The sequence below is a fragment of the Populus nigra genome, chromosome 6, assembly GCF_951802175.1.
Source record: "Populus nigra chromosome 6, ddPopNigr1.1, whole genome shotgun sequence".
NCBI lineage: Eukaryota > Viridiplantae > Streptophyta > Magnoliopsida > Malpighiales > Salicaceae > Populus > Populus nigra.
In genome coordinates, this window is record NC_084857.1 from 7,394,775 (window position 1) to 7,418,677 (window position 23,903).

The window sequence follows — 23,903 nt, forward strand, 5'->3', positions numbered from 1 at the left end:
GCTGCAATTTTTCCATTTGGATCAGGGCCCCTAACTTGTGTCGTATTGAAATTTGCCACAACTGAAATGAAAATTACTCTTTCAATGATTTTGCAGCGGTACTACTTTACCCTTTCCCCAACCTAACCCTACGAGGCAGTTACACTTCGCCCTAAAAAAGGAGTTCAGGCAATCCTTCACTCATCACCGAGTTAGTCTTTTGAAGAATGAACATTCAATGCAACAAAGCCGAAACATGGAAGCATCCAAGTCTGTAGCAGATTGAGAATTCAACCGAAAATGCCTCCGAGAGAGGAATAGTTCTTGGTGGCTTTGGAGTTTGGAATAATTATGTCAATTAGAGTCATGCTGGGACTGTGATTGAGGAAGGTAAGGGGTTTTTTAGACCTTCACTTCTAGTTCGCTTCAAATTATTGGTACCATAACTTTGTAAAGTTTCATCTGTTGGGTTCTGTGCTTAACCATCATTGCTGGCGCAGTTTGTATGTAAGATAGGTGATCATGTACTCTTCATTGAACTTCAATTAAATTTCAGCCAAAAAAATAGCAGAATTAACATGCGAATATGACCATGTAAGCGGTTCATTTAGAGAAAATAGGACTATATCGGAGAAATCCATCGATATTTATGAGCTCAGAGTGCAAAATTCCAAATGGCATCTATTTACAAGGTTTCTCGAGTGAATACGATTTATAGCCTAAAGCAAGACTCCAGGAAAGGATGTTCAAATATGGTTTCTTGCCCGCTGCCTGCACATGGTAGGAATTAGCCTGGGCGGTGAAATCAGCAATGCTAACATATTCTATCCTTTGGGCTAAAACTGCCTGGAAAATAATCACATCTAATCTAATTTACACAGAACTTGTTCAGATTACTGGAGTCCACTATAGTATAGGAGCCACATTACCTGACGATGCCCATCTCGTTGCTCTGTCTGGCTGACTCTCTTACCCATGTTTCCTCCACCTAATCAAGTTCCAGCCTCATGCAGCCGCTTAGCCTGATTTATTACATATTCATTTCAATTTGTTATTGCTGTCTGGTCCCATTTCTTTACTTGGTACAACTGCAAAATCCAAAGTTGCCTCTATGAGGATATTAACAAATTCAGAGCCAACAACAATAATGACAAGTCCTGAAAATGTCTTCCAGGAGGCAAGTTGTCCAGCTATAGACCGCGTGCTGCGAATAATGTTGTAGATGCTCCTTGATTATGGTATGCCATTGGCTTATCAATTTAATGCTCCTTTGACCCTTACATACATTATGCCAAAATTCGTCCCGTGCATAAATTATAGAAAAACTTGCTTTAGTGTTCTAGTTCTGCATTATTGTTGTTGATGTGGAGTGAACTATAACAATATTTACCAAGGGATGCTGTTGCTTTCAGCATCAAACTATTATAAGCCAGATTCAAATAAATTATTCATGTACGTAACTGGCTGATTATACATGGAATCAAAGCTTTTGGGACCATTTATAAATGCTGAGCTAATGAAAGCAATCCTTTGCAGATTATTTAATACTGATACACTATTGTCTCAAACTTAGATTCCTAACCCTTCAAAAACCTTAAAAACCAAAAAATACTGAAGATCGTTTTAGTGCGTTTAATACCTACTCTTTGAAATTCGTTGTAGAAGAAGCAAGAGAATGGTTTTTCTAGGAAATATGATAATCCTTCTCTTTAGCTCCTTGTGCATATATCTTACCTTTACGCTCGTCAAGGTCCTTCACAAACTATGGTGGACTCCCATTCGCATACAAAATTTCATGGCTTCTCAGGGAATCAGAGGCCCTTCTTACAGGTTCATCCATGGGAGCACAAAAGAAGTTCTGATCATGAAGAAAGAAGCCATGGCCAAACCCATGACCTTATCACATAACATATTTCCCAAAGTTCTGCCTCAAATTTACACATGGATCAACACATATGGTAACAACTTGTTCAATATGATTCAAACTTCAAGAAAACAGCTAACGAAGTATATTCTTCTCTTTCTTTGTACTTTTCTTTCTAAAATTCATCTCTGTTTTTTTTGGTGAGTAGGGCGGAATTATCTTAGTTGGTATGGTCCTAAAGCTCATTTTGTTGTTTCGGAGCCGGAGCTAGTCAAAGAGATACTAAATAACAAAGATAGATCTTATCCAAAAGGAGACATTCCAGCCTATTTCAGATTGCTGTTAGGGAAGGGAGTCACAACATCAGAAGGTGAAAAATGGACAAAACATAGAAAACTGTCCACTTATGCTTTCAATGCAGAGAACTTGAAAGTAAGCTCCCATCATTCATGCTATTACAATCCTTGTCTGTAATCATCTAATGATCACATATAAACAATCCTCAACAAAAAACTCCAAAGACACTGGCAGGGTAAAAAATGCTAGCTTATGAAGGGCAAATAAATTGTACGTACAAGCAAACCAGAATCTATCAATTCTCATCACACTAACAACTCAGTAAGAGAATATCTGGTCAATTGCTGATTGTGTGGAGGGATGATTTTCAGGGTATGATTCCAGAAATGATTGCCAGTGTTGAGATGCTGCTAGAAAGGTGGAAACAGAATGAAGGCAGGGAGATCGAGGTCTACCAAGAACTCAGGTTATTGACGTCAGAAATAATTTCCAGGACAGCCTTTGGGAGTAGTTACGTAGAGGGGAAGAACATTTTCGACATGTTGACGAAGTTGTCCCTGATAATACATAGGAATATCTACAAACTTAGGCTTCCTGGCATAAGGTAAGTTCTCATACCTGAAGGTTTTAGGCCTAATTACTAGTAAAATGATAAGCAGAGAACTTCAGAACTTTGGAGGCAATAACTATGTTATTTTGTAGAAGATGATGAATATGGTTATCTTAATCCAAGACTTGTCCTTTTAGTTAGTGTTCTGCTTTTTTATTTATGTTTTCAGCAAGTTCTGGAGGACTCAGGATGAAATAGAATCAGAGAAACTCGTGAAAGGAATACGTAACTCTGTGATGGAGATAATAAAGAAGAGAGAAGAAAAGGTGAAGACTGGAGAAGCAGATGGATTTGGGAATGATTTTCTTGGAGTTCTTTTGAATTCATATCATGATGCGGACGAGAAGAAGAGGATTTCATTAGAAGATTTGGTTGACGAGTGCAAGACATTCTACATTGCTGGACAGGAATCCACTAATTCATTGCTTTCCTGGACTATACTGCTTTTAGGAATCCATACGGATTGGCAAGAGGAAGCCAGAAAGGAGGTGTTCAATATATTTGGCCAACAAAAACCAAATCTAGATGGCATCGCAAAACTTAAGATTGTAAGGAAATTATAAAATCAAATCTCCAGATAAAAACGCATTTGGTTCTTACCAACGTCTGAAAATATTTTCTAAATTACTTGCCAATCATTCCACTTCAAGCTCTAACTAGTTTTTCTTTTCTTTTCGTTTTTCATGTAGTTGACCATGATTATCAATGAAACTCTAAGATTATATCCTCCGGTGCTTGGCCTTATGAGGAAAGTTGAAAGAGAAGTTCAAATTGGGCAGCTTACTCTACCAGCTAACATGAACCTGTACATTGCTAATGCGGCACTTCACCATGACCCTGAAATATGGGGAGAAGACGTGCATCTTTTCAAGCCAGAAAGGTTCTCAGGAGGAGTTGCTAAAGCTACAAACAACATCCCTGCTGCATTTTTTCCCTTTGGGTTAGGACCTCGTACTTGTGTGGGTTTGAACTTTGCCACAACTGAAGCAAAAATTACTCTGTCGATGATTTTGCAGAAATACCTCTTCACCCTTTCCCCAACCTATACCCACTCACCATATGAGGCAGTTACGCTCTGTCCACGAAATGGAGTTCAGGTAATCCTTCACTCATTGTAGAGTGAAAGCTGTTGCTTGTTGGAAAAACATAATGCAAATATGGATGCACTTGAAACTGAAGCTTACAGAGAATTCAACTGAAAAACCTCTTGGTCACGAATTGTTCTATCAGCTTTGTAATAAGATGTCAACGGAGAAATAAGTATTTTGTACAGCTTTACAATCCGATTGGCTGTAAATTGATAGAGACTATAGCTTGTCAAGTGTCATTTGTTGTATTTGCCTATTGGGTTCTGTAATTTAACCAGCTTTGTTATACAATTTGTGCCATCAGCAAGGTGTTTATGTGTTCTTTTGGAGCTTCAGTAAACTTTTAGTAATAACAAACAACAGAAAACAATGAATGTAAAATCTTTTACGGGATAAAAACAGAAGTTTCTTGGTGAAATCCATGGATCATAAATTCAAATTCCTCATTGCTATCTAGAAGACTTCTAATTGGTGTAGTTTATAGACTAAAGATATGTCCAACAAATTCTAATGCATGTCCATGGGCGGACATGCACATTCATATAAACAGGCCAGTATGAATAATCGAAGCATGTCTTCAACCACCAAACGAAAGGGATATATCATGTGGGGATACGACAAGCAACACTAACCTATGCAATCCTGATTAGACAGAAACTTCCAGGCAAACAATCAATCTTATATCAAACTTGTGTGATTTTTTTTTATGTTAATGACATTGTCTATGATGATTATTTTATTAGAAGGCCAGTTTGTCTGATTTGACAAAATTCCGAAGCTTCAAACACTATTCTGTAACTCACTGATATAAAAAATTCTGAAAATACTAAACCTGTACATACTCGATAAATCATGGCAGTGGTGGCCATGCGAACAACGATTATCTTCCTTACAAGCTGTGTATGGCTCTACATTCCTTCGCTTGTCATCAAGTTCATGAACCAAGTATGGTGGACTCCAATCTGCATAAATTCTAGCTTGCATGCGCAAGGAGTAAGAGGCCCTTCTTACAGATTCCTTCAGGTAAATTTTGAAGGGGTCTTCAACTTAAGAGATGGAATTATGCCATCAACCATTCCCTAGAGTTCAACCTCACATTTATTTATGAATAAAGATACATGGTAACTGTTATAACTATTAACCATATATATATGTTTGTTAAAATTTAAAACTCTCTTCTTGATTGAAAGCTTCTTGCATGCAAATAACTAATTTTGTTAACCATGTAAACATGGTTTGTAAAGAGAATTTCATTTGATGGAAAGGTAGTGAAGCACAATTGGTAGTTCCTGAACATGAACAGATTAAAGAGATATTGAACAATAGAGATGGAAATTACCTCAAAGCTGAGCCCAGACCTTGTATAACGAAGCTGTTTGGGGATGGAATTGTGACAACTAGAGGTGAAAAACGGTTTAAGCTGCGCCAATTGGTCAATCAGGTTTTCCATGGAGAGAGCTTGAAAGTAGTTTCTTGAATTTGTTACTGTGGATAGTTGCTTCTCAAGTGTCCATCAAACATATTTACCTAGTTTTATGTCAACATTTATATACTCATGCAAAGGTGTTAATTATTCAACAGTTTAATAGTTTATTTTAACAACTAGAGGTGAAATTTAGGTATGTCGAAGAGCTTCTTCTAATAACTGACAATATTTTTGTTCTTTATAGGAAACGATTCCAAAATTGATTTCGAGTGTGGAGGTGAAGCTTGAAAGACGGAAAAATCATGACGATAGGGAGATTGCGGTATTCCAGGACTTTAAAGTTTTGACATCGGAAATAATTTCCAGGACAGCTTTTGGATGCAGAAACCTTTATGAAATAAGAATTCCAGGAATCAGGTGAAGCTTATTGTCTCTCCAATTATTCTATAGACAAATTGGGCTGCATCTTTCACACGTTTACTTTTTATTGTTTTATGCAGAAAATACTTTAAGACACGATGATATTGAAGCAGAGAAACTTGACCAAAGCATAATAAAAAGCATTATAAAGATGATAAAGAAAAGAGAGGAGGAGGAAATGACGGGTGGAATGGATGGTTATAAAGTGACTTTCATGGACAACAAGTGAGGGGCAAGTGCACTTCTTGTCTCTTGTCCTGCAATGTATAAACTCTTGCACTCATCAATCAAGTCATCTATTGTTAATCAGCTCGGCTTGTCAGAACTGCGATGCAAGCAGACTGCCTGGACTGTTTTACTGTTAGCAATGTGTCACGACCCGAGTCCCGGATCCATGACCGGCACATAGGCAAGGTTCCCCTCCAAGATTCCATACCTATGCGAACCCAAACTTACACACAAAATTATCCTAACTCAATCAGAGTTCAACGCAGCATTAATAACAAAATCAACTTCATAATATAATTGAATTGTCTTAATACAAAAGTTTATAAAAGTTCAGAGTTTTGGAGCACTAACTAGACATAAAGGAAAGGTACAAAGTACAACCAAAAAGCAGGTTCTAAAGGTCCAACAAAATGACCTGCTATCAAGCTATAAGCCTGAAAAGGATAAATAATGAGAGGGTGAGTTCAACAACTCAATGAGTAGATAACGTTCAATATACATACACGGGGTAATAAAACAATGAGAAATATATATACAAGTATGGCTTTAGGTTCTTATAGGAAGGTTTCTCAAATAGGCCATAACAAGAAGATCAAATGGTAAAGTTCGTCAGAAAATCAAAATGCAATGAGCATGAGGCTCCGTACTGTGGGATGATCAGTCCACACAGGTTGGTGACTCCCCCGACCAACTAGGGTTCAGATACGATGTGCACAAAGACTAACACTACCCTGTTAGCATGGGTATTCTGACTGACATACCATAGGTTCATAATCATAATCTAACAAACATATTCATATCTCAAAGCTCAACTCATGACATCAATCAAATGAGGAGCTATCAATTCAGAAGTCAATTCAAAATATATGTTGGTTCATATCAAGAATTCAGATTCAATAATTGATCATGCTTTATCATAACAAGGATAATAATCAACATATATATTATCAAGAAGCATGATTCAATTCATATTAACAAATCAAATATTTATACTATTTCTCATGCATATGAAAAATTATCCACTCACCTGACTCGAAAGCAACAAAACTCAAAGCTGATATCGAAGAAAATCCTACTGACGTCCCGCCGGTAGAATATCAGGATTATCTGAATATAAAGGAGACATATTCAAGAATGACTCAAAAGAATATATAACCTATTTAATACACTTATCTAAGGGTATATTTCATAACCCTAAATGTTTTTGAACTAACTAGTTATCTTTCCTAAAAACCCAACATTTAACGGTTTTCCCGAAATCTAATCCATAATAAAACAATTAATAAAATTGACAATAATTCACTAAATAACCCTCAATTATTCATCAAACCAATCTGAAAAAAGTAATATTACAGCTAGGGACTAATCTGTAATTTATCATATTCTTAAGGGTTAAATTGCAACTTTTGTCAAATTGGAGAACCAAACTAAAATTTATCATAAATCCATGAATATACTGAAATTATGTCCATAATTCATCCTCATTTCTGTCCAGATCATCTCATTATACTCCAGGGACCATTCTGGAATTTTACCAAATTTTTAGGATCAAATTGTAATTTTTGTCAAATTGGAGGACCAAATTGAAAGTGTTAAATTCTCTTATCTATACAGTAATTCTGTCCATAATTCATATGTTATTCTGTTCAGAATCTCGGAATAGGCTCCAGGGACCATTCTGCAAATTTTCCAAAGTTTGGGGACTAAACTGTAATTTTCCAAAATTGAGGGACCAATTTGAATTTTCGTCATCTTCAACCTCCAATCCAGAATTCTCACAGGTTACCTACTGTTCTTGCCAAATTTCTAACTCAACATTCACCATTTACACAATTCATAACTCAAAATCATCATCTTTCAATTCAATCTCTCAAAATCAACCAAATAATCAAATACCCACAACAATTAACTCTATAACATTCAACTTAATTCATCAATTAACCCAAAACATAAATTTTCAAAACCCTAACATTTATCAAAACCAAAATTAAAAGCTCAATAATACAAATTTATACATTTAACAACTTAAATCTTACCTTTAAACTTATTTCCTCCAACTTCTTTTTCTTTTTCCCTTATTTTCCCCTCTTTTCTCTTCTTCTTCTTCTTCCTCCCTTCTCTCTCACGGTTTGTTCTTAAATTTCAGATCTCTTCTTTTGTTTTTTTTTTTTTTTTACTTCCTATTTATATATATCATTTCTTTATATAAATACTACAATACCCTTCATTTATTTATTCCTACATCTTAAGCCTTCAAGGGCTTTATTGTATTTTCCTACTTATTTATTCAAAACATCACACAATGCAAGCACACTGGCCGGAAAAAAGTATGGAACGAGGTCCTTGAATTGTTTGGCCAACAGAATCCAAGTCCACGAGGCATCTCAAGATTGAAGACTGTAAGCGAAAAGCTGAAAACCACTACAGATTCTGATGGAAACAACTATTTAACTTGTATGTTCAATGTACTCAACTATTTTTTTTTTGTTTTTTTTCCTTCCCTTGTAGATGAGCATGGTTATCAACGAATCTCTAAGGCTAAACCCCCCAATTGTCAGTGTTCTACGTGAAGTCAAACAAGGAACAAGAATGGGAATCTAATTATACCAGCAAATATGGAGGTCCATGCTCCATCTCTAGCTCTTCATCGTGACCTTCAAATATAATGAAACAAAGATTGCACACTCAATGGTTCTTCAGCCTATCACCTAAATAAGTCCAGGAACCGGTTCTCCTTCTTGCAATGTCCCCGCAACATGGACTTCGACTCCTGATCCAGGCAGTGTGAAAACAGAACAAAAAAAAAAAAGAGGAGTTGAAGATTAAGATTTTCACAACAATCGTTCATTTCATACACAAGAGTATTACCTGTAATCTCTTCTGAGGATATTGTTATGTTTGTAAATGATGCATTCTAGCCCATAATTTAAAAGTATTATTACCATACATTAAATCTATTAAATTCATTATTTTCATCATTTTATTCAAATTCAACCGTACCGGCATGCTACCTCACCCAAAAGTAAAATAAAGAAAAAGTGTTGTGGTTGATGACGTGATACACATACAAGAAAACAAGTAGTAAATCATGGTCTGTAATGTATCAAAAGATTGTTAGGATAGAGGGCTTTATTTATTTATTTGAAACAGCAGCCAGAAAAATCAATAATTAGATTGCTAAAGAGTGGAAACCAGAGGCCAAATTCACAATTGTTCAACAAGATGCAACTTATACTGACCTTGCACATTAATCTACCCCAGAAGCCCATCCCACTGCTCCGAATCTATTAACCATGTCCGGTCATAAAATAATCCCACCTCATACAGCTTGCTAATGTTGACCCTAATTCATTTCTGAAATTCCGGTGGAGAAGTGGTGACGATGCTTTGCTGTTTAGAAGAAGCATCGAATAACATTGACAAGGATGACAAACAATGGGGCCGAGGTGGTAGTAGAAGTTTCTCTTATGGGCCTAGCATTCAGTAGTGTAGCCCAAGTGGGTTTGAATAAAAGATCTGGAAAAAGCTCCTATGACCCAGGCCCAGTAATCAATTAGAATCAGAGTAACTAAGGCCCCGTTTGTTTGCAGGAAAGTAGTTTCCTTTTGGAAAGTGAATTCCGGGGAAAGTGAATTCCGGGAAAGTATTTTCTGATGTTTGGTAGTGTAATGAAAAATAAGTTGGAAAACACTTTCCAGTGTTTGGTTATGTTATGGAAAATGAGCTGGAAAATAACTTATTAATGTTTTATTTTTTCAAGTTTATTAAAATAATAAGGAACAAATCTTACAAATTAAAAAGTTGAATGAGAATGAAATTGAAAAAAAATATAATTTCATAAATTATCTCAAATAAAATAAATAATAATCAAAATAATAGAGATCAAATCTAAAAAATTAAAAAAAATAAAAGGTGAAGAAATTAAAATAATAATAATTAACATTTCATAAATTATTTCAAATAAAATAAGTAAAAATCAAAAGAATGAGGACCAAATTTGATAGATAAAAAATTTCAATAAAAAAATGATAAGGAAAAAGCAAATAGCAATTATAAAAATAAGGACCAAAATTAATATAAAAATTAAATTTTAAGAGATGAAATTGAAAAATAAATATTCAAAACAAATTATATATAGCAATCAAAAGTTTGAGGATCAAATTTGATATAATCAGCAAATAATGATGAATTTTTTTTTATTATAATATATATTCATACATAGCTTATTTTATAAAATATAACTATATATGTCATATCATATTATATAGAAATAAGCTTGCGAAATATTTTTTAAGTAAAACCTATTACTATATTTTTTTCAATTTTAAAAGCTTAAAATAAGTTTTTTTTTTCAAATTTATCCATATGTAACAAATATAATTAAATACTAATCATGAATTAATCAAAACAAAATAAAACAAGTACATCTACAAATATAGCAAAATAAAATAATAATTGTGGCAAAAAAATATGTACAATGAAAGAAAAGGAAAATGTTTTCCGGTTCTTATCAAAAGGAAAACACTTTCCTTTGTTGAAGTTGTGTTTCCTTTGTTGACCGAAATTAAGTTTCTGTTGACTAGTTTTCCATGTTGTTGCCAAACATGGAAAAACAAGAAAAGTGAATTCACTTTCCTGCAATCAAACACGGCCTAAATCAAGATGAGAGTGTAGCTTACAGGGATTTCAATTGAAAATGCCTGGTGGTCAAGAATTGTTCTAGCAGCTTTGGGAACAAGGATGACAAGCAGAGGATGATAAAATATTCTGTGATTGAAAGAGACGTATAGTTTTGTCTGTGCAGTCTGATTTTATGTAGATTGACAGGAACTATAGCTTGTCAAGTGTCATTCGTTGTATGTTGGTTATTGGATTCCGTGATTTAACCAGTTCTGTAACACTCTGTGCCCTCGTCTAGGTGTTCTTGTCCTCCTTTTGGCGGCAACACAACAAAGAAAATATCGAAACAGACCCGTGTCATGGCCTGGGTAGGATAAAAAAACAAACCATGTTGGTGAAACCCAACGTTCACAAATCCAAATTCTAATGTGTGTCCGTTTCTGTATGTACATGTATTCCTCCTGTGTAAATGTCAGCATGCACGATTCAATTATTGTAGTATATGGCTGAGGGGTATTATTGGAAATTACCAATACCTCTTGAACCGACATTGTTTACTTCGTGTTCTTCCTTGTTTCCTCTCATTTGCAATATTCATCTTTATTGCAACATAAAAACTGAAAGGGATATGCTGTGGTTTATTACAATGCCAGTCTGTCTGAAATCTGAATCGACAGAATTCTCAAGTTTCTACTACTGTAATTCGCTGATCATCGTCGTATAACAAGTTCCTAAAATACACTTTATGCCACCAAGCACAAGCTGAAGATTTTCTAAACATCTACTGATCAATATATAAAACATGGCTGTGGTGGCCGCCATGGGTACCACCATAATCTTCCTTTCAAGTTGCGGATGCCTATACCTTCTTTTGCTTTTCATCAACTTCTTTAACAAAGCGTGGTGGACCCCAATTCGCATACAATCTGCCTTGCATTCACAAGGAGTGAAAGGCCCTTCTTACAGATTCCTTCACGGAAACTTGAAAGAGATCATCAACTTGAGAAAAGAGGCTATGAGCAGTCCCACGGAATTATGCCATCAATCCTTCTCTAGAATTCAACCTCATGTTTATTTATGGAGCAAGCTGCATGGTAACTATTAAACATATGTCAGTTGAAATTTCGAAACTCTCTTCTTGATGGAAATCTTGTTTGATTGAAATCACTAATTATATCGACCATATTGGTGAAGGGAAGAATTTCTTTTGGTGGAAAGGTAGTCAAGCACAATTGGTAGTCTATGAAACAGAACAGATTAAAGTAGTCTTGAATAATAAAGATGGAAATTACCTCAAACCTGAGGTGCAACCTTATTTAAAGAAGCTCTTTGGGGATGGACTTGTGACAACCAGAGGTGAAAAATGGTTTAAGCTGCGCAAAGTGGCCAATCATGCTTTCCATGGAGAGAGTTTGAAAGTAATTCTTGTATTTTTTTTATTTCATTTAGTTGCTTCCGAGTGTCCATCAAACATATTTACGCGGTTGTATATTAAAATGTATATACATATGGATGAAGAGATGATAATTGTCTGAACATTTAAATACTTCATTTGAACAAACAAATGGTGTCATTTAGGCATGTTGAGCTTCTTCGAACAGCTGGTAATATTCTTCATAATAGGATATGATTCCGGAAATGGTTTCGAGCGTGGAGATGATGCTTGGGAGATGGAAAGATCATCGAGGCAAGGAGATTGAAGTATTCCAAGACTTCAAGGTCTTAACATCAGAAATAATTTCCAGGACAGCTTTTGGAAGCAGCTACTTGGAAGGGCAGCAGATATTTGAAATATTGACGAGGATGGTTTTCATTTTCTCCAAAAACCTTTTTAAGATGAGAATTCCTGGAATTGGGTAAGCGAACTTCTCTCCTTGATCTCCAATTATTCAATATACAGATTGGAACAGGCACCCCATAGTCCATACAAGTGTCAGGTTGTAGTATATCATGTAACTGTTTCCACATGCTTATTCTTTTACCCCTACCACTTTCTGTTGTTGCAGAAAACTTGTTAAGACACAAGATGATATTCAATCAGAAAAACTTGGCCAACTCATAAGAAACAGTGTCATAAAGATGATAAAGAAAAGAGAGGCGGCAATGGCAGGTGAGATAGATGGTTATGGAAGTGATTTTCTTGGACAACTAGTGAAGGTTTATCGCAGTGCTGATATGACAAGCCGGATAACAATAGATGACTTGATTGATGAGTGCAAGAACTTTTACATTGCTGGACATGAGACAACAACAAGTGCTCTTACATGGATTGTTCTAATGCTAGCAACTCATGCAGATTGGCAAGAAAAAGTAAGGAATGAGATCCTTGAATTGTTTGGCCAACAGAATCCAAGTCTAGAAGGCATTTCAAGATTGAAGACTGTAAGTGAAATCAATATATATAGTCTGGAGTCTAATGAAATTTATCAACAATTGTTTGCTATTAGGTCATGCTCAAACTATAATCTGATTAATTTTGTTTTTAATTTATTCCCTTGTAGATGAGCATGGTTATCAATGAATCTCTAAGGTTATATCCCCCTGTCGTCGGTCTCCTACGTGAAGTAAGAAAAGGAACAAAATTGGGAAATCTAATCATTCCAGAAAAGATGGAGGTCCATGTTCCCTCTCTAGCTCTCCATCATGACCCTCAAATATGGGGAGATGATGTTCACCTTTTCAAGCCTGATAGATTTGCAGAAGGGGTGGCTAAAGCTACTAAAAATAACATTTCTGCATTCCTGCCATTTGGTATGGGACCTAGAAATTGTTTGGGCATGAACTTTGCATATAATGAAATAAAGATTACACTCTCAATGGTTCTGCAGCGGTACAAGATCACCCTATCACCTAATTATGTCCATTCACCAGTTCTCGTTCTTGCAATATGCCCACGACATGGACTTCAAGTCATGATCAAGGCAGTGTGAAAAACAGAACAAAAGATACCAAGTTGGGCATGTGCTTGTGTGCAAGATTTTAATGCCATGGATGGGTACGCGAAATGCCTCAATAATCATTCATTTCATCGACTTGTGTATTCCCTGTAACCCCTAGAGAGGATACAACTGGTGTGTCTGTAAATGACATGTATAATGACGCATTCTAGCTCTAAAAGAAAGAAAAAGTGTTCCGCTTCTTAGGAAGTGAATGAAAACAGAAAAGCAATAAAGAAGTCATATGAAGAGTTGGGGTTCGTCTTAATTTATGCAGCTTTATAAATATTGTTAGGATAGAGGGTTCTTCGTCGAGAAGTTGATAGGTAGATTACTATAAACTATAAAATTGAGGCCAAATCCACAAGTATTCAAGATGAACATATTTTGACGTAACTTGATCTGATAAATAAATCTTTAACAAAGACAGAGCATTCCCGAAAAGAAAGCTTCCAGTTTAGAGAAGAAGTTACTGGGGGATGGAATTATAGGAGCCAAGGGTGAAAAATGGCTCAAGCCGCGAAAACTATACAACCATGCTTTACATGCGGAGAAAAAGGTCATGATCAGATTTCCTGTAGTTGAGGGGGGTAAATAGTTTTGTGCAGTATTACGGTCTGAAACTGTAAACTGATAGGAAATAAAGCTTTTCATGTGTCATTTGTTGTATTTGACTGAACTTTTACAGAATTTCTTTTTCCAGGACAGCTTTCGGAAGCAGCTACTCGGAAGGGCAGCAGATATTTGAAATGTTGAAGAAGATGGTTCTCCTTTATTCCAAAAACTTTTTTAAGACGAAAGATAAATCTCCTTGATCTCCAACTGGAAAAGCACTCCATACAAGTGTTATGATGGAGTAGCTGTTTTCACTTGTTTAGTGTTTTACATCAACCACTTTCTATTGTTGCAGAATATACTTTAAGACACAAGATGATATTGAAGCAGAGAAACTTGGCCAAAGCATAAGAAACAGCATTATAAAGATGATAAAGAAAAAGAGGAGGAGACAAGGACAGGGAGAATGGGTGGTTATGGAGGTGATTTTCTTGGACAACTAGTGAAGGTCTCTCACAGTGCTGATAAGACGAATTGGATAACAATAGATGACTTGATGACAGCAAGAACTTTTACACTGTAGAACAATAGACGACGACAAGTGCGCTTGCCTGGACTGTCTTGCTGCTAGCAATGCGCGGAGATTGGCAGAAAAAAAGAGTTAGAAACGATGTCCTTGAATTGTTTGGGCAACAGAATCCAAGGCCAGAAGGCATCTCAAGATTGAAGACCGTATGCAAAAACCATTATAGAGTCTAACAGAATTTATCAACTTCTTATTATGTCATGTTCAAAGTACTTTAACTAATTTCTTTTGTTTTATTTCTTGCTTTGTAGATGAGCATGGTCATCAATGAATCTCTAAATTCACGTGAAGTTAAAGAGGGAAAGAGAATGGTAAATTTAATAATTCCAGAAAATATGGACGTCTATGTTTCACATGTAGTTCTTCACCATGACCCTCAGTTATGGGGAGATGATGTTCACATTTTCAAGCCTGAGAGATGAGCAGAAGAGGCGGCAAAAACTACAAAAAAATGACATTTCAGCATTTCTGTCATTTAGTATGGGACCTAGAAGTTTTGTGGGCATCAACTTTGCATATAATGAAACAAAGATTGAACTCTCAATGATTCTGCAGCGGTTCAGGATCACCGTATCACCCAATCATGTCCATTCACCAGTTCTCCTCCTTGGAACGTGCCCACAATGCTGAGTTCAAGTCATGATCCAGGCACTGTGATTAACAGAACGAGAAAAAAGGAAGAGAAAATACTGAAGTACTAAAGTTGGGAATGTGTAGAGTACAGTATTACTATTGTTATGTTTCATAAAACCTCAAAAATAGTCTGTAATTGCTGATGATTCTGATAATAGACAGTGGGTGGAAGGTTGGAAGCATTTTTTGCACTATACATGCGCTGTAGAAAAACACGTGTGAGAGTTGAAAAGGAAAAAATGAATTAAACCAAATTTTGTATTTTGGGTTTACCCATCTCTCCAAACTAAATCTACAATCTATCTATCCATCTCTATATGTAACAGTAACAACTCCGTCGAAACATTTGATTTGGTAAAAAGAAATCCATAATGAAAAAGGGAACTTAATGGCAAGGTATGTGCCAAAAAAAAATACTAGTAAAAGATTATCATAAGAGCATATTACAGCATACAAGAATAATGATACCATGTCATCGCCCTCAGTGTGAAAGCAAGAAATGCCACTTAACTGTGAAAGTGGCATATGTATAAAATTATGGGGCTTAGTTATGTGTCCCTGTCAGGTTTTGGCATGACTAGAATGTTTTCTAGTTAATTAGACTGGTTCTGCCATGGAAGCCGGCAATGCTATCCAATAATTACTACGTCTCTTGCAAGAAATTTAGCTAGCAACCGAGTGCCTTCTTTGTTACTTCCGTCCAGTAAATATATACAACAAATCTAGTTTCCTCATCCTCTGCCAAAATATAACAATCTCCTCTTAGTCCTTCATATAATTTGATCAAGGAGTGTAATCCAATTTCGTATTCCAAGCTAGTTCAAGCCATCGACAATTAATGGGAAACCTGGCATTCTATATCTCATGTTGCATGTGTTTAGCCTTCCTCTCAATTCTTGTCAAGTTCTTGAAAGAAGTATGGTGGAAACCAATTCGCATACAATCCATGATGAGGTCACAAGGAATCAGAGGCCCTTCTTATAAATTCATCCATGGAAACACCAAAGAGATTATCAATATGAGAAAGAGTGTCCAAAGCACTCCCATGGAGTTATCACATCATGAGTTGCTCCCGATAGTACAGCCACACATTCATGCATGGATCAAGCTATATGGTAAATCAATAACAAAGCTTCGTTCTGAGCATTTTTTTTTAATCCAAAACACCAACTTTGTGGAATTTTACAAATTCTCTCTCTTGTATGTAAATCATGTCTAGGGATGACTTTCATGTATTGGCATGGTTCTCAAGCTCAACTGGTTGTGACGGAACCTGATCTGATTAAAGAAATCCTTAACAATAAAAACGGAGCATTTCCGAAAAGAAATCTTCCAGTTTACATGAAGAAGCTATTGGGGGATGGAATTGTAGCAGCCAATGGTGAAAAATGGTTCAAGCTGCGAAAACTATCCAACCATGCTTTCCATGCAGAGTGCTTGAAAGTAGTACTGTTTTCCAGTTTTCTTAATTGTTCTTAAAGTGCATACAGATTAAAACAACTCATATCAATCAAAGAGTTTCTCTTCTTTTCTTTCACAGAGCATGATTCCGGCAATGATTGCCAGTGTCGAGGTGATGCTTAAAAGATGGAGACAACATGATGGCAAGGAGATTGACGTGTTTCAAGAGTTCAAGCTTTTGACATCAGAAATTATTTCCAGGACAGCTTTTGGAAGCAGCTACCTGGAAGGACAACATGTATTTGACATGTTAACCAAAATGGGTGACATTATTGTCAGGAACCATTATAAGATTACAATTCCTGGAATTGGGTATGTTTCCTACATTTCTTCAATTTCATCTATCTATTTGTGCCTAACTAACTTGGTGTTTATATATTTTGTGACTAAAAATAGAAGTTATAAGTAGTTTGTGAACTTGTGGTGGCTAAAAATAGAAGTTATAAATAGTTTGCCATGGGCGAAAAGGCCATGGACTAAACAAACAAAGATTGGATAGCTTGTTATCTGGTCAAAAAGTTAGGCCAAAGGCCTAACTGCCTAATAATTAAAAATAAGCACGAACAAGATCAACATCAAAAAGAAGTTAGCTTAAGGTAGGCTCACGTATAGAGAGGAGAGAGAGAGAAAAAGAATGACAAGTCATGGAGCACTATTGTATCTTTGAATGGAACTTGCATCATACCATGAGAGAGAGCTTAGCTTAAGGTAGGCTCACGTATAGAGAGGAGAGAGAGAGAAAAAGAATGACAAGTCATAGAGCACTATTGTATCTTTGAATGGAACTTGCATCATACCATGAGAGAGAGCTTGTTCATGCAAATTCAACGATATCAAGAAAGGTTTTTATTGGAGCTATAATGATCTCATACATGCTGCCAGAACTCGATGAGGCTTGTTCACACATTGACGAGTGTAATATATGCGCCAACAACTTTTCTTCTTTTTCTCTAATTACGCCCTCAATTTTTCTATGATTCTCAACTTCAATTCCCAAATTTACTTAACCGGACAACATGCAAGGAAGAAAGGGAAAAGAAAGGAAAAAAAAAAAAAGAATGGCATGCATATGCTTTTGCCGCACAAACACATGGCACACCTAATTTGCAAAGTTATGAACGCATGCCTTATTAGTACGACACTTACTACTGCTATGTGGCCCACACCTAATTATTAGGGCACATGCATTGTCGTAAGGCATCGCACAATCACCTTACACTACGCACACCTAATTCTCAATTGTAAAGTTATTGGTACAGGTGTCTACTCTCCTCGCAAATGGATATTATACACCTACCTATCTCGTTAATGGCCAATATGATGTTATCTTCTCCTATTAAAACAAATAACCAATGACTCATTTTACGGGTTACATATGAGGTAAAGGTAATTATTTTTCATGATTACTCTTGCATGAGATATTTGCATCTCCACTATCCACAAAGTAATTTTATGTGACCAAGGTGTATAAATACCCAAGGTCACTAAATAATAGTGTAACATCCCATATCGAAAGAAGAATATCCAGAGTCAGGACATATTAAGGCAGCTGGTACCTAACCTTGTAAGACGTGTTTTGGAGCCTGTGAGCTGTCAGGAATGAAATCGTGAGACGTGGAAGCCGGGTTGGGCTGAGCCATAGCGGACAATATTCTGCAAGGGAGAGTGGTTCATGCCTTACATATGGTATCAAAGCCGAGAACGGCTCGTTCTTCAGGTGGGGGGGATTGTAACATCCCACATCGAAAGAAGAGTGTCCAGAGTCAGGGCATATTAAAGCAGTTGGTACTTAACCTTTTAGGACGTGTTTTGGAGCCTATGGGCTGCCAGGAATAAAACCGTGAGGCGTGGAAGCAGGGTTGGGCTAAGCCATAACAAACAATATTCTGCAAGGGGGAGTAGGTCGGGCCTTACAAATAGGTCACGATACAACATCACATACAACAATCACAACATAAACTCTTTTATGTTCTCGTTCTCTTTGTTATTCATTATCTTTTTTCATATAATTTACTAATTTAAGCATTAAAAGGTCCCTTATCTCCACATGAGACTTATTTTAAAGAAGTTCAAAAACCATATGCCAAACCCAACTTAAACAAATTCCTTCATAATTTATTGTGCCAGTTATGGAAACATCCAATTTAATTTCAAGTTTTTCCAGCTTCGTCAGTAATGTTGTTTATGAAAACTGAACAAAAACTAGTTCATTCTCTTTTCACATATCACTAAAAGTTCTTTTCATGACTAATGACTTAGAAATGCCAAGACATGAGAGAGTAACCAACATCCTTATCACAAGTACATCAATCCCTTCATATCTCTAACAAATTCCCCATCAAATAAAAGTGCTTATTAAAGTTGTTCTAGCCACACAAGAACAACTTTGAACTTTGCCACTAACTCAATAAAATGAGTGACACAATAACTAGTTTCATTATATGTGCCACTAAATACACATAAACCACTCCAGTTTTCTAAAGAAATAAGACAAAATGACATATAAGAAATTAAGCATGAGAATAGTCTTAGTCTAACCCTCCAAAAGAGCCACTCCTGTATTGAAAATTATTTTCAAACTAGGTGTTATGTACGTGAACTCTAAAGATCTAAAAGTAAAGCATTACAAGTCTTAGTCAGAAGAATGGTTATCACCATTGATTCCCTTCTAAATCTCACCAATTAAAAAAAACCCGACATGAGATGAGATTAATAACGATACAAGATTTTGAAAATGAATATCGCCCTCACCAACTAGGAGAGTCTTCACTTTGTAATTGGGTGTTGCATACCTATATCTCCAAAGATTATTTGTCTTCGAAGGTGAACTTAGAAAAATATGATGGGCTTATATACTCGAGGAAACACATGTAGAATGTAAGAATTAAGTAGCTTGGAGTTTGTAACACAATATAATGATGCTACGTGTAAAATATTTTCGATGATAGTTCATGGATCTACTCGGGCATAATACCATAACCTAGAGCCTGGCTCCATCCTTGACTTTTGTATATTGCGTCAATGTAGATATACCAACTAAAAAAAGGCACAATTGATATCTTTCTCATCATACAATAAGAAGACAAAAGCACCAAAGTATATCTCTAAAGGTTTAATAATGAAATGCTTAATATTCATTTTAAGGTCTGCATCTGAACTCATTGTCATTGAAGTCCTGATTAGTAAGGTCTACAACTATACTATGTAAGAATGACCACATATTCTTCATGATTGAATTCTTTTTAAAGTGAAGTAGACAATAAAAATTCATATTGAGTAAAAGAAGCCAACATAATCAAGTCAGGATACCCTCAATTCCAGTATCAAATAATACAATCTTCCAAATGCCATCCATCTCTTAACTGTCATTCCTAAGGCATCCAAGAGGAACACAAAGGGATCTATTTGTGATCGACTAATGTTTTCTAAGCTTATTACCACTCATTTTACCTCAATACACAATGAGGTATTGATTGCCATTAGAAGAAAAAAAAAAGAATTTATGCAATATCCCCCTCCTTTAAATAACTATTTAAATACACTGAACTTCAATAAATCTTGTCTTTTTTATCATGGCTACAAGCACGATACTAAGAACTATTATATCCTAAAAAAAATAGAAAGATTAATCCAATATTTTATAAAGAAGGAAATACAACCTAAATAAAGAGGAAAAGAGGTTGACACATCCCATAATGCGTTGTCTAATATAAGATAATTTCTAGAAATTATACTTCTAATTGCATGAGAAATAAATTTTATAGTTTTCAATAAAAATGTTATTGTCTCTTTGATTAGCCTCCATATATACTTCTAATACAACCTAAACCAATGGCTCATTTTACGGGTTACATGCGCAGTAAAGAAGTAATTATTCGTCATGATTATTCATGCATGAAATATCTACAACTTCACTTTCCACGACGCAATTTCAAGTGAGTGAGGTGTATAAATATCTTATGTCCTTAAATAAACAACAAACATGTCATGACACAATACCACACACAACAATTATAATATATGTCATCTTATCTTCTCGTTCTCTTTGCTATACATAATTTTTCTTCTACATTTTATTAACTTAAACATTAGATATATGTCATAGAAGACTTGTTTTGTAGAAGTTCACGAGCTATAGGCCCAAATCATTTTTTTTTTCAAGAAAAATCCTACAAAACTCATTGTGTTAGTTGTGGAAATGCGAAATTCAATTTGAAGTTTTTCTGACCAATCCATTGATCTACCTTTTGTCAGTGCTAAACCTTTGTGGATTTTGAATTATCATTTTCCACTTGCAGAAAATTTGTGAAAATGAGGGATGATATTGAATCAGACAAGCTCGAGCAAGAGATGAGAAATTGCTTCATAAATATGATTAAGAATAGAGAGAAAGCAGCTACGGAGGGAAAATGGGGCGACTTTGGAAGTGATTTTCTTGGAATACTATTGTTGGCTCATCATGAAACAGATGAGGCAAAAAGAATATCTGTTGAAGACATCATTGATGAATGCAAAACCTTCTATTTTGCTGGACATGAAACAACCAGAACCTCACTCACCTGGACTGTTCTTCTTTTAGCATTTCATACAGATTGGCAGGATAAGGCCAGGAGGGAGGTCCTTGAATTATTTGGCATGCAAAATATTCCAAACCCAGAAGGCATCACAAAACTGAAGACGGTAAGCATGACATAACTAGAATAAGATCGACTTTTAGCAAGAAATTTAAAAAATCTCAGTGATATTTTTGATGAAATGCCATGCATCCTCAATACAACATATCAATAATATTCTAGTTGTTAAGTACTTAATTTATTTTAGCTTTTAACAGCTTTAGAAATTTATATTCTCTCCAACTTTGGAAATTTGAACAAGTATATTATTTTCAGCTAATTTCATCCAAACCTTCTCTCATTTCCTACTGTAGGTGAGCATGATTATCAATGAAACTATACGATTATATTCTCCTGCTATTCACATCCCAAGGATGGTCCGCAAGGAAGTAAGATTGGGGAAACTAATTATTCCAGCAAACACAGATATCTATATTCCACTTGTTGTAGTTCACCATAACCCTGAAATATGGGGAGAAGATGCTCACCTTTTCAAGCCAGAGAGATTTGCAGATGGGGTCGCTAAAGCTACAAACAATAACATGAATGCATTTCTTCCATTTGGCTTGGGACCTCGGAGTTGTGTGGGGTTAAACTTCTCATTTACTGAAACAAAGATTGCGCTTGCAATGATCCTGCAACATTACAGGTTTACTTTATCTCCAACTTATATCCACTCACCAGCTCACCTTCTTACGATGTCCCCACGACATGGAGTCCAAATCATGCTCGAGACCTTGTAAATCTTCACTGTAATTGTATTTCTGTATTTTTGAATGTATGTCATTGTATTTTTCTTACCTCCAAATATCATGAATCGAAAGATTATTGAGCATCCAATATTGATGAGTTAACTTTTTTGTTAAGATTTTATAAATAAAAATCTTCTTAAATTAAATGGGTGTAGCAAACATGTCAATTCCAAGACACTTGGACTTGACAGTCGGCCAAATCCAAAGCTAGACTTAAAAAATTTAGACATTATCAAATTCTAAGACTTTTTATGCCCGATTCTATACAATTATCTACAATATAAGTGTTAAAGACATAGAAATTATCAAATTCTAAGGTTTTTTTATAACTGATCCTAGACAATTCTCTACAATATAAGTGTTAAAAATATAATAAACCGTCATGTCTCTCCATCTAGAATAATTGTTTATATAAAGGTAATGATTTCTCTTTACTTATGGGTAATAAGGTCTTTTAAAAGACCTACCATATTTACTATCTCATTAATAATATGTAAAAGATATTGTCTTAATTAATATCGCCGAAAGCATAGGACTTTACAGCTTTTTTTTTATGAAAACGACAAGGTTTAGAGAGTATAAATACTCTCTGAACCATCCAGATAAATGATTCACAACTTCTTATCTCTTAAGATAAAAATATTTAAATTTCAGAGCATTAATAAATTTAAAACTCAAGAACAAGTATTTTTGTTTCTAGAATTTAAGATTCTTTTAAGTTATTTAATATCTTTCACATAAAAATATTAATTTTATCATTAAATGGTCTTTAAGTCTTTTCTCGATAGAGATTATTTTTACAGGTACTCAAAACTTATATTATAAGCTTAAAATTTCTTAGATTAAGAAGAACAAAAAGTTAACCACTATCTCAAACATTAAATAACATATTATTTATTATTTTAGGACATCATCAAATGTAGATCCATTGAGCTACGCAAGAATGTAATCACGAAATTTCTGCGGTTCAAATGGAAAAGGAAATATTTCTCATCAATTACTACAATTAATTTGCATTCATGCAATTTCTATAGTTCATGGATTTCCTCACGTGTTAAGTTAGACAGGTGTTGATTGAAGAAAAGAGAAGGAAAAAAAAAGGGAAAAAAAGTGCAAAACGTGTAACCATATTTCTTTGGGAAATATGGTGGTAGCACATCTCCTTGTGAGCACTGAGCAGTGATCGGAAACTACTCTAGCAGAACTGATTAAGACAGGATAACTAATACTTTGTAGAATCTTAGGTGGGAGACAGAGGCCTCAGAACAGAACTAGCCGCTTGGTCTAAAACCAAAACAAGAGGGGAACGTGTCGTCTTAGATGTGGTTGAGCTACAAATCTCTTGCTATCACGTCAAAAACATGCACCCAATGGCATTACTGGAAGTCAATGAAACAGAAACATGTTATAGTTGATGTACAGTGGTTTCTCTCTCTCTCTTCTGCCAGTAAAGCCAAAGTCTAGTGCTGAGTTTCTACCTCCGACTACAAGTTTGAGATCCCTAGGAACCTTGCATCATCGAAAGTAACCCGATGTAGATAAAAATCCATGAGCCTGAATTTCAATATGTTAAGAAATAAAATTGATATTTTAGATAGTTGTTTAATTTAATCATTTAAGCAATTTAATTTTTTGTTAAAATACTTGATGGCTTAATATAAAAAAATTTAGATGGAATGAAGTTGATAACAGAATAGGTGATGCCTGGTAAATTAAAGTAAATAATAGATGGTATCATCAAAAAGTCTCTTATGATGAAAATGAAAACTATTTGATGCTTAAGTTATTAACTTTGTAGAGAAATAAAGTGTAATGATATTTTAAAAAAATAAATT

At 35.2% G+C, this 23,903-nt stretch overlaps 3 protein-coding genes and 1 long non-coding RNA gene across 5 annotated transcripts; 3 read left to right on the forward strand and 1 right to left on the reverse strand.

The window, feature by feature from the left end:
• The first annotated feature begins 1,532 nt into the window (after window positions 1-1,532).
• On the forward strand, window positions 1,533-4,178 carry LOC133697984 (cytochrome P450 CYP749A22-like). The gene is made up of 5 exons (XM_062120829.1): window positions 1,533-1,937; window positions 2,052-2,275; window positions 2,512-2,744; window positions 2,920-3,298; window positions 3,440-4,178. The coding sequence occupies exons 1-5, from the start codon at window positions 1,655-1,657 to the stop codon at window positions 3,866-3,868; spliced, it is 1,548 nt and encodes a 515-aa protein (XP_061976813.1). The 5' UTR covers window positions 1,533-1,654; the 3' UTR covers window positions 3,869-4,178.
• Window positions 4,179-4,438: 260 nt separating this feature from the next.
• On the reverse strand, window positions 4,439-8,072 carry LOC133697015 (uncharacterized). Of its 2 annotated transcripts, none has more exons than XR_009842795.1 (3): window positions 7,949-8,072; window positions 6,940-7,019; window positions 4,439-6,135 (listed from the first exon to the last, which is right to left on the reverse strand). It is a non-coding gene; the product is annotated as an uncharacterized LOC133697015 (long non-coding RNA). The 2 variants fall into 2 exon arrangements; XR_009842794.1 differs by lacking the exon at window positions 4,439-6,135 and adding an exon at window positions 6,181-6,346.
• Window positions 8,073-11,235: 3,163 nt separating this feature from the next.
• Window positions 11,236-13,698, forward strand: LOC133695903 (cytochrome P450 CYP749A22-like). The gene is made up of 5 exons (XM_062117877.1): window positions 11,236-11,626; window positions 11,727-11,950; window positions 12,156-12,388; window positions 12,539-12,914; window positions 13,034-13,698. Exons 1-5 carry the CDS (start codon window positions 11,335-11,337, stop codon window positions 13,460-13,462), a joined length of 1,554 nt encoding a protein of 517 aa, XP_061973861.1. The 5' UTR covers window positions 11,236-11,334; the 3' UTR covers window positions 13,463-13,698.
• Window positions 13,699-15,872: 2,174 nt separating this feature from the next.
• LOC133695969 (cytochrome P450 CYP749A22-like) lies at window positions 15,873-22,156 on the forward strand. The gene is made up of 5 exons (XM_062117962.1): window positions 15,873-16,357; window positions 16,462-16,685; window positions 16,783-17,015; window positions 21,002-21,383; window positions 21,631-22,156. The coding sequence occupies exons 1-5, from the start codon at window positions 16,081-16,083 to the stop codon at window positions 22,057-22,059; spliced, it is 1,545 nt and encodes a 514-aa protein (XP_061973946.1). The 5' UTR covers window positions 15,873-16,080; the 3' UTR covers window positions 22,060-22,156.
• Window positions 22,157-23,903: the final 1,747 nt, after the last annotated feature.

What these genes read in the sequence shown, in the direction of transcription:
- LOC133697984 (XM_062120829.1), top strand. Translation starts at nt 1,655, where the DNA reads ATGGTTTTTCTAGGAAATATGATAATCCTTCTCTTTAGCTCCTTGTGC. An exon ending in TCAATGCAGAGAACTTGAAA is followed by an intron (nt 2,276 to 2,511) that starts GTAAGCTCCCAT and finishes GATGATTTTCAG; the next exon opens with GGTATGATTCCAGAAATGAT. An exon ending in GCATCGCAAAACTTAAGATT is followed by an intron (nt 3,299 to 3,439) that starts GTAAGGAAATTA and finishes TTTTTCATGTAG; the next exon opens with TTGACCATGATTATCAATGA.
- LOC133695903 (XM_062117877.1), top strand. Translation starts at nt 11,335, where the DNA reads ATGGCTGTGGTGGCCGCCATGGGTACCACCATAATCTTCCTTTCAAGT. An exon ending in TTTATGGAGCAAGCTGCATG is followed by an intron (nt 11,627 to 11,726) that starts GTAACTATTAAA and finishes ATATTGGTGAAG; the next exon opens with GGAAGAATTTCTTTTGGTGG. An exon ending in GCATTTCAAGATTGAAGACT is followed by an intron (nt 12,915 to 13,033) that starts GTAAGTGAAATC and finishes ATTCCCTTGTAG; the next exon opens with ATGAGCATGGTTATCAATGA.
- LOC133695969 (XM_062117962.1), top strand. Translation starts at nt 16,081, where the DNA reads ATGGGAAACCTGGCATTCTATATCTCATGTTGCATGTGTTTAGCCTTC. An exon ending in TGCATGGATCAAGCTATATG is followed by an intron (nt 16,358 to 16,461) that starts GTAAATCAATAA and finishes AATCATGTCTAG; the next exon opens with GGATGACTTTCATGTATTGG. An exon ending in ATTACAATTCCTGGAATTGG is followed by an intron (nt 17,016 to 21,001) that starts GTATGTTTCCTA and finishes TTCCACTTGCAG; the next exon opens with AAAATTTGTGAAAATGAGGG.